The following is a 14,217-nucleotide window of genomic DNA, read 5'->3' as shown; positions in this document are numbered from 1 at the left end:
AGTTTGAGAAGAAACTGAATTACAAATGTAAACCACAGAAAATATTCACAACATATTTAGTATAAATACAACTTACAACTTTCAAAAGATTTTCATTGGAGTTCTTCATAAGAATTGTTGCAGTATAGAAAGAACAAGTTCTGTAGTTGCATTTTGAACATTACTTGATTACCATTAACTTTGCCAAATGTATGAAGAATATGGCTTTGTCCTAAATGCTGTTACTGTGATGACTCTGCCATTATGAGCTTTAAATGGAGCCAGGAAGCATTTAATCACAATGCATCTGTGCTAATAATTGGGTATTATTACTATGTAAGATCAATCCATATGAAAAACATCTCAGTTGTATTCAGACAGAACACACTGATCATTTCCTAAAGTTTTTAAGGTAATAAGGCTATTTTCTGTCATAAAATTTCACGTGTGATATATTTTCTTTCTTTATTTGTAACAAATAAGAAACTTGTTTGATTTAACTAATTGTTGAAGCCTGGGAGCTTTAGAGGTGAAAATGTGTCAGGGTAATAAGATGGGGAAGTACATTTATGTCACAAAGGAGATTGTTGCCTCACTGGTTGCTTCAGTTTGTCCATTTCCCATCAAAACCCTGTGATAAGATTCGCTGACCAATTTATCAGAGGTGGGGTTGGTCCAAACATGGAAACAATAAACGTTTGGAGTCAATCCTCAGGAGTGTTTCAAAGGACTTTTACCCACCATGAGATGATGTAAAATTATGTAGGATTTTGTGTTGTAGTTATAACAGGAATGATTTTGCTTTGACACCAGGAGCAGACACGAGTTCATGTGAGGTTTGTGTCAGGAAAGAAAAACCAGAATAAAATCCTAATAAAGAAAGAAGCCTGCATCTAACACAACAACCTCTCTGCACACACTCAGGCTGATACTAAGAACACAAAACTGATTATATGTCAGCAGCGCCTGAATTTTAAACAAGCATGAAACTAGGCAAGAGGCAAATGTAATCAACTATTACAAACAAAATATCAAATATAAACATTTATAACAAAGAACCTTCATATGATGTGTTTCTGACTACGCCTTAAGCAAATTATTCATTAAAATGTGGCTTTAAACCCTGATAGCATGTTGATGGAAGACTGAGATGAGGCTCATCACTGCTGAAAACGTGCACAGAAAGAGCTGAAAACATCCAAAGCAGGTGAAATTGGAAGGCTCACGTCAGAGTTTGACAAAAACATATCAACGTAAACAAAACATCTTGAGAGTTATATATCAAACAAATCTTGGTGCTAAGAAGTCTCAATAGGAGCACCTAAATTAATTAGATAGTTATCTTGGAACTTTAGAGTAAAATCTGCATAAAAACTTTTAAAACATCTGCTGCTTTTCATAATTAAAAACATCTTAAAAACTGAGTAGATTTCAAATTCAATTAGTAATTTACACAATGACATGCAGACAGAAAAAACAAATTATATACATAGATTTTTTTTTTAAACAGGAAATATCGTTGCTTCCTTTTCTGGAAGCTGAAATATTATTTATGAAATGTTTTGTGTATTTTAAATGATCATAAAAGATTTTAATTAAAAATCACGACTATGTTCTTTAAGACTGAACAGCCACTTGAAACTCATGGAAGAACATGTCTTCACAGCCAAAGATAACTGTTTCATACAAGAACATTACAGACCTGAAGATTAAAGCTAGGGAAAACAAACATTGAACGGCATTTTTAAATGCTTTGTTAGACAGTAGAACCAGTTAATAGCGAGCAGAAATCATAAACTGTATATGTGGTTAATCATGCAGAAGGTTAGAGTCCTTAATCACACACAGCCCTGTGATGACTCGGTCTCTTTATAGCCTCCTGTGAAAGTGAAACAGGTTAGCAGTAGAAGCTCTCAGCCAGCTTCCTCATTCTTTTATTACAACATGGTTGTGGTGGTGGGGAGGGGGCTGCTTCGGCTCTAAACATACATGCGTCCGGTTCATCACCCACGTTTGGCTCATTTACAGGTTGCTGCTGTCTGCTGGTCCCTTTAATCTTATTTTTGTCAAGGTTTGGATGGAAAAGTTTATAATAAATAGCTTTAAGTATTAGACCGAGGATGTAAACTGCAACAACACAGGCAGCTGTGATTAAAGCGTGCATGGGCTCTATCACAAAATCAGGAGGATCTGTGCTCATCTTCCAGCACCACACAGCACAGAGGATGCAAATATCAGTCAGTATGTACCCGTGATAGAGCGCAGTCCTGTACCGCGTCTTCCCCTCGACCACACTAAACCAGTTAAAATACCAAATGAGGCCAACAGTGGCTCGATAAAGCCATTCTCCACAAGGACTTTCCATGAACTCTGTCTTGGATCGCCAAGCGAAGAAGAATAAAACCAGCCAAGAGCAGATGAAGTGGGTGAAGATGAAGCAGGGCAGCACGGAGGCGAAAAGAGCGAGAGCAGTGAGACGAGAAGAGATGAGAACCAGGTTCCAGATGAAGTAGATGACTGATGAGGTTATGTTCTGCTTCTCCTTGTCAGGCAGGAACGAGCGCATTGAGCGATGGTAGGCCGTCACACCGAAGGCGATAGCTGAAGCTGAACCAACAGCCTTCAACACTGAAGGGAACAAGAGACAGTGTCAGAACCAGCAAGATACAAATGACAAACACTGAAAAATGCTGTAAAGTGGTTCATTCCAAATAGAAATCTATCAAATTTGGATATGTCCACTCAGAATCAGCAGACTTTAGTATATTTAATGAATAATTTTAATTTTTAATTTTCTGAGATACTGGATGTGCGGTGCACATCAAAACAAAGAGCAGCTGCCTGGATTGGGCAATAATGAAGATTTACCTGCTGCAGGAAGCTGAAGCAGGATGAGGAGTGACACTTTGAACTTAACCTTGACTCTGATTGTGACAGACAGACTCTGACAGATTATCTATGATTTATTTGACCTTTATGGACTTGCCACATGGAAGACGGAAGAAAGAGGACAACATATGTGCAGGAAGTGAAAGTTGATATATGTACTTTAAATATTTTAATTGTCATGTCTCCTATGAATTTGGATAATGTAAAAAATGATTATGTATAATAGACTAATAATTAGAGGCTAATGTAGGAGCTGTGAATATGTTTTAGAATGAAGGCAAAATTATTTGATTGATCTAAACTTTTTGATAGTTATTCCTGATCAGTAACTGTGACATTCGTTACCATTTTTTTAGGTTTGGATATGGGTGGTGTCAGGTGGATATAATGGGTTTTGGATAGGGGATAGACCATGTTCCTATCTGGAGTTGCTCACAGTGACAGCCAGCGCTCAGGGGTGGATATATTCGTATCTCCTCTGGCTTGGTGACTTTCCATTGCGGTTTTCCAAAGTGGATGAGAGGGTTGCTTCCCTGTGCCTTCAGATCAGGGAACAGGTGCAGCTGCTGTTGCCACATGTGTCAAATAACAGTTCAGTGTACCTGACAATCTTGGAGTGTCTGGGCTGGTTGCTGAAAGTACCCTGGACGGGAACTTTCTTGTCCTACTGGGGAACTTGAATGTTCACACAAGCAGCGACATGAAATTAAAATCTGTAGACGTGTTACTGGAAGGATCGACCGGTTCAACTTAGCACAATGTGCTGAAATCTCAGGTTGGCTATTGATTTTATAATCATGTCATCACATGGGACACACTAACATCATTACTCTAGTCCAAACGTCTTCTCGCCCACCATCTTTGAGCCAATCAGCTTCCGCTTTGCTCTGTGTCACTCTCCCTTTCAGACTCTCTTTCGTGCAATCCAGCTCCTCCACTCATCCACCTCAGACACCTCAGCCAGACCTCTATGAAAGCCTCTGTCTTCACCATCATCACCATCCCTGTCCTAAATCCTATCACTGCTGGGACCCAGTTCTGCCATGATGGGTCTTTGGAGTCTAATTACCAAATCTGTTAATTTCTCTATCTCAAAAAATCATGTTAAATTCTTCCAAGAGATCTCGCCTTATTGAATTTACCCTTAAAGAACTGACATTCCTATAGATGTTTCTACTTCAGGACCTCAGCATTCACTTAAATCATTAAGAACACAGTGACTCTCACTGTTTTCTCAAACATACCAGACTATACATGAATGAAAAAAATGTCCTGCACCTGCCATGTTAAACATGGGTTCAGTTCAGTGGATTCAGTCCATTCTAGATGTAAATTTTTTTTGACAGATTTCAAAAATACATTTTTGTGTAAAAATGTAAAACTGCACCTGTCACAGGATCCAGGTGGCCCGTCTGCAGAATGATGGTGAGCATGAGCGTGAGCTGAGGGGCGCTCTCTGAAAACGTCTCTATGATCCGTAACATGCTTAGATCGTGGGTCAAGGACACGGTAATGTCCTCAGTCTTAGGTTTCTGTTCTCCTGGCGTACTGGCGCCTCTCTCAGGGTCAGGGAGCCTATTGTACATGCTTCGTACTGCCATTTCCAGGACTCCTGCATGCCTGAGAAACAGAAAAATATGAAGCATAACCAGTCAGACCGAATCCTCCTTCTAGCTACACTGAGATTAATTTCTCAGGAACCATTCTTGTGAGCCAGCAGGTATTCATTGCGTGAAAAGGAGCAAATGAAACCAGTTTACCCACTTATGATGAAGGAAATAAAATGTGTCCTCAGTTTATCTTCTGAAACCAAGGAAACAGCTTATGTTTCAAATATTCTCATGTTCACAACAGCTGATTTGAACACAGAAATATTGCAAAAAAATTGTGAATGAAATAGATGATAAAAAGTGTAGATTACTTAATGCAGCAGACTGATGCTTGCTGGAGTTACTGTATATACTATGTGCACCACTGTAGTGGAGTACAGTTCAGCTGCACAACACTTAATGGTTCAGCTTGTGTTTCCTATGAACTACTCTACAAAAAACTGCACCTGTCTAGAAACAGGCAAATAAATGTAAGCTTCCCACACAAGCCTCAGCCTTTATACACATTATTATTGTTTTAATACTACCTGACGTAAACTCCGAGCTGACAAACGTGCAGAACCGTGAGCTGCCTCTGGGTAGGCAGGTCTTCAACCTTTGTCTTCATCTTAAACTGGTCATAGCTGTACCAAAGCCAGCTGTAAGCCTGAGCCAGCAGTGTTGACCCCACAAGTAGCAGCAGCAGAACACCGAGGCAGGCGTATGCCTTTTCTTGGTAGAAGATAATAGCGGCCCATATATCCAGTCCTATGTCAGTCAGAAACAAGGGCAGGCCCACGCAAGTGATGAGAAAATCCCAGCAGGAGTATTTAGACTCACCCTGAGCGTCTGACATGTTCCCTGTCCCGCTGCCTGCTTCTAACACAGCTGCATCTTATAACTGACAGCTGATTACAACTCACATATAACCTGTGAATGACTGACAGTGAGAACCAAACTTTAGTTTTAAAAGAAACCTCCTAGAAACTGATCCACCCATTTTTTTTTTCAGTAGCGTCTTAAAGATGTATCGGCATATTCCATGCATGTAGACTCCTCCTACTGAAAGGTTTCCCTTTAACAATGCTGTTGTATTTCCATTGAAAACTCAGTAGAACTTGGTGTAAAAAAAAAAAAAAGATCTGCAACTGATCACAGTCAGAGAGTTTTAACACACCTTATCTGTTATAAATATTATTATGTTCACATTTAATAGAAATGCATTTAAATGCAAAATAAATGTTTAGATTTGAAAGTGCTGTACTTGTACTTTAATTGCAAAAGCCTGCAAGTATTGGCCCATTTTTTTTAAAGGAAGTTGACCAAAATTGCAAATAAAATCACATCTGTGAAGGTTCTCAGTCACCCAGGTCATAGAGAGGACAGATGGTTTGAAAGAGGAGTGAAAGAAGCCATCTATGTCCACTGTGAGCGACCATCTTTGAACAGAGGCGGTGGTTTACGACACCAACTGTCTGACATCTATAATCCAGTTTTGAGTTCCCTCCCCAGACGATTTAACGCCCACTCACATCCTGGGCCATCTGACCTCAGGAATTCGCATGATAAGGTGGGGCCAGGTTTCACAATGAACTCACCCGAAACCCTGGCTGATTGGGACCCACACTCATTTTCACACCTTGGCTCAGGTGATTCAAGGATCATCAGGGGGTCCTTTTGTCCCCCTTTGGGGGGATACTCCCACTAGGTTTAAATCTGGGACTCCCCACCATTTGACCTCAGAACTGAAGAAGCTTCTCGGATGAGAGGTGAAACGTCTTCAAGCAACTTAAACAAGTCCAGACGCTTTTCTTTGCAAGCTCCTTTGACCATATAAAATCACATTTTCTCATGAAACAGTGTTATTATTATTAGTGCACATCCCAAGACATTGTGACAAGTTGGAATCAGGAATCTTCTCTAAATGAAAATGGCTTAATTGAAAAATAAACTGAACCTATCACAAAATCTGCATCAATCTGCAGAATGATAGTGACTGTCAGTGTGGCACCCAGATCAGAAAAGTCAGTGGTGAGGATTTGTACAAACCTCTTTAGTATTCCTGCATCTCTGAAAACCAGAACAACATGAAACATAACCAGTTCCACTTTAACTACTTGCCAAATATGCTGAGTTGAGTTTCTCTGTAAGCATGCTTATGACAGCAGGTATTCGTGCATAAAAAAGAGCCACTATTGTCTAAACAAAACAATTTCCATCCGTTTATGTGAAACGTCAAATGTCATCAGCCACCTATTGAATACAAGAAAATGGAGACATGACCAGAAAATACTTAAAAACTAGGTTCATAGCTGGTGGAGGTTATCACAGCTGTGATTGGGTGAGAAGCAAGATAGAACCTGTGCAGGTTGTCAGCCTGTTGCGACACAGAGAGCAGATAACCATTAACAGCCATGGCCATGTCAGAATTCCCACTTAGCCTAACGGAGCATGTTTTTGGACTATGGGAGGAAACCAGAGTACCTGTAGAGGAGAACATGTGAACCAAACATAGAAAGGTCTCAGCCTTGATTTGAACCTGACACTACTTCACTATGAAGCTAACTACTGCACCTCTGTAAGCAGTGTTGGGGAGTAACGGAATACATGTACCGCCGTTAGGTATTTAAAATACAAAATATGAGTAACTGTATTCCGTTACAGTTACCGTTTAAAAAGGTGGTATTTAGAATACAGTTACTTTGTTGAAATAAATGGATTACACGGCGGTACTTCCCTGTTTCATATTGTGGCGGGTCAGGACTGTTTGGGTTTTGTTTGACAGCTACGTTGTTCCAGTTGGCAGCGTTGCGGTTGCCATGGTTACAGGGTGACGCTCTCTCAGCGTGTTTCCTGGAATACGTTACAGAATACATTTTGGGGCATGTATTCTGTATTCTGTAATGGAATACATTTTAAAAGTAACCTTCCCAACACTGTCTGTAAGGGAGTACAGTGCAGCTGCCAGACGAATCAGTTCTTTCATTTCATTTTCTTGTAAACACAATGTTTCTACAGGTGAAGGAATGTCAGCAGACAAGTGAGCATCCTTTGCACTACACCCTCTGTCCATGCAGCTCCCTAACTCCAGTATTGAGAGCACACCTAAAGCAGACTCATTCATGTGTGTGCAACATGTGAGAAAGAACAGCAGCTGATAAAATCCTGCTCAAACATGTATTACTCGTTGCATACATTTTTTGAATGAATTATTCTTTTAGTCCGTTACCAAGCTTACTCTTTTTTTTTTTTTTGCATAACTTAAATTTTTACTGTTTATGTTTTGTTTGCTTTTTGTTTTTGCAAAAGGACTCTAGCTGCATATTTGGAGTTTTAAGTAGATCATAACACAGACCCTGCAGGCCTGCCCCGTGGAGACAGTGAGGTCCTCCCACTTTCTTGAAAACATAATCTCCCAGGACCTAAAAGTGGGAGCTAAACATCAGCTACTTCATCAGGAAGGCACAGACGATGCACTTCCTGTACCAGCTGAAAAGAATCAACCTGCCAAAGTCAGTAATGGTGCATTTGTACTCCTCCATCAGTGTAGTGCGCTACTACCACTATCAAGGTCAGAGTGCAGCACGTCATCCCCTTTGGCTGTGATGACTTAACAGCGCCCCCTCGCTGCTCAGTTAATGTGTTACAATAACACACTTACTTTCTCAGGCCCCGATTGTTTTAAATGCACAAATAAGAAATAGAAAAGAAGGACAATAACTTGTGTTATTATATTTTGAAATTCACTGGCTGGGTCCACGTCCTCATTTTAGGTTTGACAGCGTCTTAGTAGGTAAAGGTGAGTGCTTGGACATGAACTGAGCTTGGTAGATCCCCAAGGAGGGAGGGAGGGTGGGGCACGTAAACGAGAATGAACAGCTTGCAGAACTGGGGGAACATATATAGATGACAACCGGAAGGAGCGTGTTTGGAGGCGTGGTCGCACTCCTGAAATTCCGATGCATGATCTCTAATATAAGAGCACAACTCAATAGTATTTTGTACAACTAAAATAATGAAATTACAATTTAAGATAAAGAAGTGTTGTTTGTTCCAACATACACCAAAATGTATTCATTATATAAAATAAGTTACAATAGAATTTGTTTCTTCTTTTCAGTAAAAGTGTGTTTAATTTATAATAAAATGTCTCCTTTTGATTGGATTCATTTGCACACAGAACTGAAAGTGACCGACAAAGCTTTAAACTATTGTTTCATATAGCTTTAAACCTAATATTGTGTTTTTCAGCCATTTAAAAAATAAATAATTGACCACATAATCATAAATAACCCATGCAGAATAGTCATGTCATACAAGGATTTATTTCCATTAAAACTAACAATAATAATAATAATATTCTTAGACAAAATACACTTTATCCCAAAGTTGGGAATTCTGTTACAATAGATTAATAAATTAACTTAAACACATAAACAAACTTAAGTAGGCACTATGTGACATAAATATGTTTTGTAGCTTCATACACCTTTTGAAATCCAAGTTTGCTTAACATAAAAAATAAAACAATTACATTATTGCTGGTAAAGGTCATCAACACTGGGAGTCAAACGGGAGGCATTGGCATCTTTTCACCATGTAGCAGCCTTAACGTATTTTAGATGCGTTGTTATATCCACATCAGTCCAAGTGATCTTGGCAAACACTGTAGTAAAACAGTCTGACACTGAACCATCTATATTATTCAAAAATGTCAGTCGTATCGCATGTTTCAAACCTAAACCAGAATAAATCTGTATTAGGAGAGAGAGGTGTTCTATTGCTCAAGAAATCAAGATTTCAGGTCCATACTGTTTGGGGATTTTAAGGCAACTCATTTTATTACTAAGTTATTATACTGTGTTGTGTTGTTTGTGTTGCGTTGTGATGTGTCATATCGTGTCGTGTTGTGTTATATGTAGTGCCGACGTAGGACAGTTTTCCAATTTCATTGTACTACTGTACTATGTATGACTGTGCAATGACAATAAAGAGTTATCTTATTAATTCTGTATAACAGAACATTTGTACTTTAGACTTGAGTAAAGTACAGTTTACAATAGTGCAACATTGTTAGAATATTGCTTTGTTATAATAAAGAAAATATATTTTTTAAATTAATTTTTTACACTGTTATATTCTTCAGAAAAAAAAGCAGTGCAATAATATTTCAAAAAAGTCTCTATAACTGTTTCAAACATGCGTGTTACTGGCCTGAAAGCCTGTCCTTTTAAAGGAAAACAAGACTGATGTCTAGAAATGTTTTGTTAGACGGTAGAACCACTTAATGAAGAGCAGAAAGTGCTTTTAAGAATTTGTCTCCAAACTAAGTTGAGAAATGCCTTGTGAGAATGTATCAGTGATTGGTTAGGAAGCAGGTGATCCACAATATCACACAGCCTTTATGATGTAGCTTTAAAAAGTAGCTGGTTTCATGACATCTGCGTGACTGAGTCTCTTTGTAGCCTCCACATCCTGTGGATGTCAAATGATGCAGGTCATGAGTAGAAATTCTTGGCCAGCTTCCTCATTCTTTTATTGTAGTGTGCTGAGACTTCTGTTGTAGATCTCATCATGCGGAAGTCCACCTCATCTACAGGTTGCTGCTCATCTCTGTCAAGGTTTGGGTGGAAAAGTTTATAATAAATAGCTTTAAGTATTAGACCGAGGATGTAAACTGCAACAACACAGACAGCTGTGATTAAAGCGTATGTGGGCTCTATCACAAAATCAGGAGGATCTGTGCTCATCTTCCAGCACCACACAGCACAGAGGATGCAAATATCAGTCAGTATATACCCGTGATAGAGCGCAGTCCTGTACAGCGTCTTCCCCTCGGCCACATTAAACCAGTCAAAATACCAAATGAGGCCAACAGTAGCTCGATAAAGCCATTCTCCACAAGGGCTATCCATGAAGTCCGTCTTGGATCGCCAAGCGAAGAAGAATAAAACCAGCCAAGAGCAGATGAAGTGGGTGAAGATGAAGCAGGGCAGCACGGAGGCGAAAAGAGCGAGAGCAGTGAGACGAGAAGAGATGAGAACCAGGTTCCAGATGAAGTAGATGACTGATGAGGTTATTTGCTGCTTCTCCTTGTCAGGCAGGAAAGAGCGCAGCGAGCGATGGTAAGTCGTCACAGTGAAGGCGATAGCCGAAGCCGAGCCGACGGCCTTCAACACTGAGGGAAACAAGAGGCAGCGTTAGAAAGTCCAGAAATGACTGAGAAATCTTGTTAAGCCGGGTGATTCTGTATGAAGAAAATCTGGAAAGTATTCCAACCTGATCACCTCAGAATCACCAAACTTTTAATGTAAGATAACATTAGTGCATTTACTGAAGCCAGGGGGAAATTCCAACAATGACAATATCACACGTGGTTAGAAGCCGTTAAAGGTTTTCCCTCAATGAATTATGCAAAGGAGATCAAAAATCCAAGGTACTAGTGGTCGTTTCTCTACATCGGAAACATAAACTGGTGTCACTCTGCTGTTGGAACTCTAATATATCAAATCAGATTGGTGCTCACAGTTGGTTGCAATAAATGTGTTTGACAAAAAGGAGATTTTGACTGCAGTTTGTGACACTTGACGTTGGTTTAAAACTGATTTTAAATGCTTAAATGTGTTTTTGACTATCTCCTGTACATACAGTGGCTTGCAAAATTATTCGACCTCCTTGAACTTTCCCACATTTTGTCACATTACAGCCACAAACATGAATCAATTTTATTGGAAACGTGAAAGACCAACACAAAGTGGTGTACACGTGAGAAGTGGAACGAAAATCATACATGATTCCAAACATTTTTTACAAATAAATAACTGCAAAGTGGGGTGTGCGTAATTATTCAGCCCGCTTTGGTCTGAGTGTAGTCAGTTGCCCATAAACATGCCTGATGAGTGCTAATGACTAAATGTGCACCTGTGTGTAATCTAATGTCAGTACAAATACAGCTGCTCTGTGACGGCCTCAGAGGTTGTCTAAGAGAATATTGGGAGCAACAACACCATGAAGTCCAAAGAACGCACCAGACAGGTCAGGGATTAAGTTATTGAGAAATTTAAAGCAGGCTTAGGCTACAAAAAGATTTCCCAAGCCTTGAACATCCCACGGAGCACTGTTCAAGCGATCATTCAGAAATGGAAGGAGTATGGCACAACTGTAAACCTACCAAGACAAGGCCGTCCACCTAAACTCACAGGCCGAACAAGGAGAGCGCTGATCAGAAATGCAGCCAAGAGGCCCATGGTGACTCTGGACGAGCTGCAGAGATCTACAGCTCAGGTGGGGGAATCTGTCCATAGGACAACTATTAGTCGTGCACTGCACAAAGTTGGCCTTTATGGAAGAGTGGCAAGAAGAAAGCCATTGTTAACAGAAAACCATAAGAAGTCCTGTTTGCAGTTTGACACAAGCCATGTGGGGGACACAGCAAACATGTGGAAGAAGGTGCTCTGGTCAGATGAGACCAAAATGCAAAACACTATATGTGGCGGAAAACTAACACTGCACATCACTCTGAACACACCATCCCCACTGTCAGATATGGTGGTGGCAGCATCACGCTCTGGGGGTGCTTCTCTTCAGCAGGGACAGGGAAGCTGGTCAGAGTTGATGGGAAGATGGATGGAGCCAAATACAGGGCAATCTTGGAAGGAAACCTCCTGGAATCTGCAAAAGACTTGAGACTGGGACGGAGGTTCACCTTCCAGCAGGACAACGACCCTAAACATAAAGCCAGGGCAACAATGGAATGGTTTAAAACAAAACATATCCATGTGTTAGAATGGCCCAGTCAAGGTCCAGATCTAAATCCAATCGAGAATCTGTGGCAAGATCTGAAAACTGCTGTTCACAAACGCTGTCCATCTAATCTGACTGAGCTGGAGCTGTTTTGCAAAGAAGAATGTGCAAGGATTTCAGTCTCTAGATGTGCAAAGCTGGTAGAGACAGACCCTAAAAGACTGGCAGCTGTAATTGCAGCAAAAGGTGGTTCTACAAAGTATTGACTCAGGGGGCTGAATAATTACGCACACCCCACTTTTCAGTTATTTATTTGTAAAAAATGTTTGGAATCATGTATGATTGTCGTTCCACTTCTCACGTGTACACCACTTTGTGTTGGTCTTTCATGTGGAATTCCAATAAAATTGATTCATGTTTGTGGCTGTAATGTGACAAAATGTGGGAAAGTTCAAGGGGGTCGAATACTTTTGCAAGCCACTGTATAAAGTTATAAATGAACTTATAAACAAAAAAAGCACACAGATATAAAGAACACGTGTCCATTAAGAATTGCACCTGTAATAAGATCCGGATGGCCCTGCTGCAGAATGATGGTGAGCATGAGTGTGAGCTGCGGGGCGCTCTCTGCAAACGTCTCTATGATTCGTAACATGCTCAGATCGTGGTTCAACGACACGGCTATGCTCTCGGAATCAGGCTCCTGTTCATCTGCAGAGGAACCCGTATGTCGGCTGGCACCATCCTCATGGTCGGGGATCTTCTTGTAGAAGCTTTGCACGGCCATTTCCAGGACTCCTGCATGCCTGCGAAACAGGAAAATATGAAACATAACCAGTTAGACTGAATCCCCCCGTCAAATATGCTGCATTGAATTTCTAAGGAAGCATGCACGAGAGAAGAAAACTACAATCCAAATAATATCAGGTTCACCCGCTCAGCATGGAGACAGGAAGGAGCTGCATTACCTCATCAGCTCAGCTATTGTAAACCAGAAAACTGAGGCATGACTCATGTTTCAGATATTTCCCAGGTCTCAACTACGGGTTTACACACAGACATATTTAAAGCAGGGCGAAACGAAACCAAAAATGTAATCTGTGGATAGTTTATTACAGCAGATAGTCAGGTGCACAACATTGTAGTACACTAACCGCAGACTGTCAGTCAGCATTTCCTGTATGGGACGATCCGGGTGGCACCCTTAGATAAGCTGAACTTTTTAAGTATTCCCTGCTTACACCTACTTCAAAAACAAAAACAGGCACTTTGCACTTGAGTTATTATTATTGAAAAAAAAAATTACCTGAAGTAGATTCCCAGCTGAAATACGTGGAGCAGCTTGAGCTGCCTCGGGGACGGCAGCTTCTCGACCTTTGTCTTCCTCTCAAACTCGTCATAGCTGTACCAAAGCCAGCTGTAAGCCTGAGTGAGCAGTGACGAGCCCAGGAGAAACAGCAGCAGCACGCCGAGGTACACGTAGGCCCTTTCCTTATAAAAGGACACAGCAGCCAGTACATCCAAAACAATGTCAAGCATGAACAGCGGCAGGCCCACACAAGTGAAGAAGAAGTCCCAGCAGTTGTATTTAAACTTGGTCCGAGTACCTGACATGTTCACCCGTGTCTCTGCGTGCCTCCGATACCGCTACACGTTAACATTGACAGCTGATTACGATTCAAGCAGCAGTTCTGACACAAACGAAAGCAACGGCCAAAGTTCAGCGTTTAAAAACACCTCCTACAGTCTGACCCGCCCATGTTTGCCGTCTTAAAGGCACATTGAGGTATTTCACACGCGTACACGCCTGACAGCCGCCCCTTTAACATTAACCGACGGTATTTCCACACAGAAGTTAAAGGCTTATAGTAAAATCTAAAGTAAATCTAGTAAAAACAAACAAATAACAAATAGAAAAGTTTAGCAAATGTGTATTTTTATTGCAGGGAATAGGTTAAAGTTTAACAACAAACACTGAGCCGACAACATGAAAAAACGTGGATTCAAACACTGTCTC

At 40.6% G+C, this 14,217-nt stretch overlaps 1 protein-coding gene and 1 pseudogene across 2 annotated transcripts; both read right to left on the bottom strand.

The window, feature by feature from the left end:
- Positions 1-1,504: 1,504 nt before the first annotated feature.
- Positions 1,505-5,313, bottom strand: LOC148096683 (XK-related protein 8-like). Its single transcript, XM_087835011.1, has 3 exons — positions 5,006-5,313; positions 4,256-4,488; positions 1,505-2,607 (listed from the first exon to the last, which is right to left on the bottom strand). Exons 1-3 carry the CDS (start codon positions 5,311-5,313, stop codon positions 1,877-1,879), a joined length of 1,272 nt encoding a protein of 423 aa, XP_087691137.1. The 3' UTR covers positions 1,505-1,876.
- Positions 5,314-8,863: 3,550 nt separating this feature from the next.
- On the bottom strand, positions 8,864-13,978 carry LOC102783892 (XK-related protein 8-like; annotated as a pseudogene). Its single transcript, XR_015717138.1, has 3 exons — positions 13,507-13,978; positions 12,759-13,006; positions 8,864-10,635 (listed from the first exon to the last, which is right to left on the bottom strand). The product of XR_015717138.1 is annotated as an XK-related protein 8-like (transcript).
- Positions 13,979-14,217: the final 239 nt, after the last annotated feature.

This window comes from Neolamprologus brichardi, chromosome 22 (assembly GCF_056152115.1).
Source record: "Neolamprologus brichardi isolate AB-2024 chromosome 22, ASM5615211v1, whole genome shotgun sequence".
NCBI lineage: Eukaryota > Metazoa > Chordata > Actinopteri > Cichliformes > Cichlidae > Neolamprologus > Neolamprologus brichardi.
This window is presented reverse-complemented; position numbering and strand designations above follow the sequence as displayed.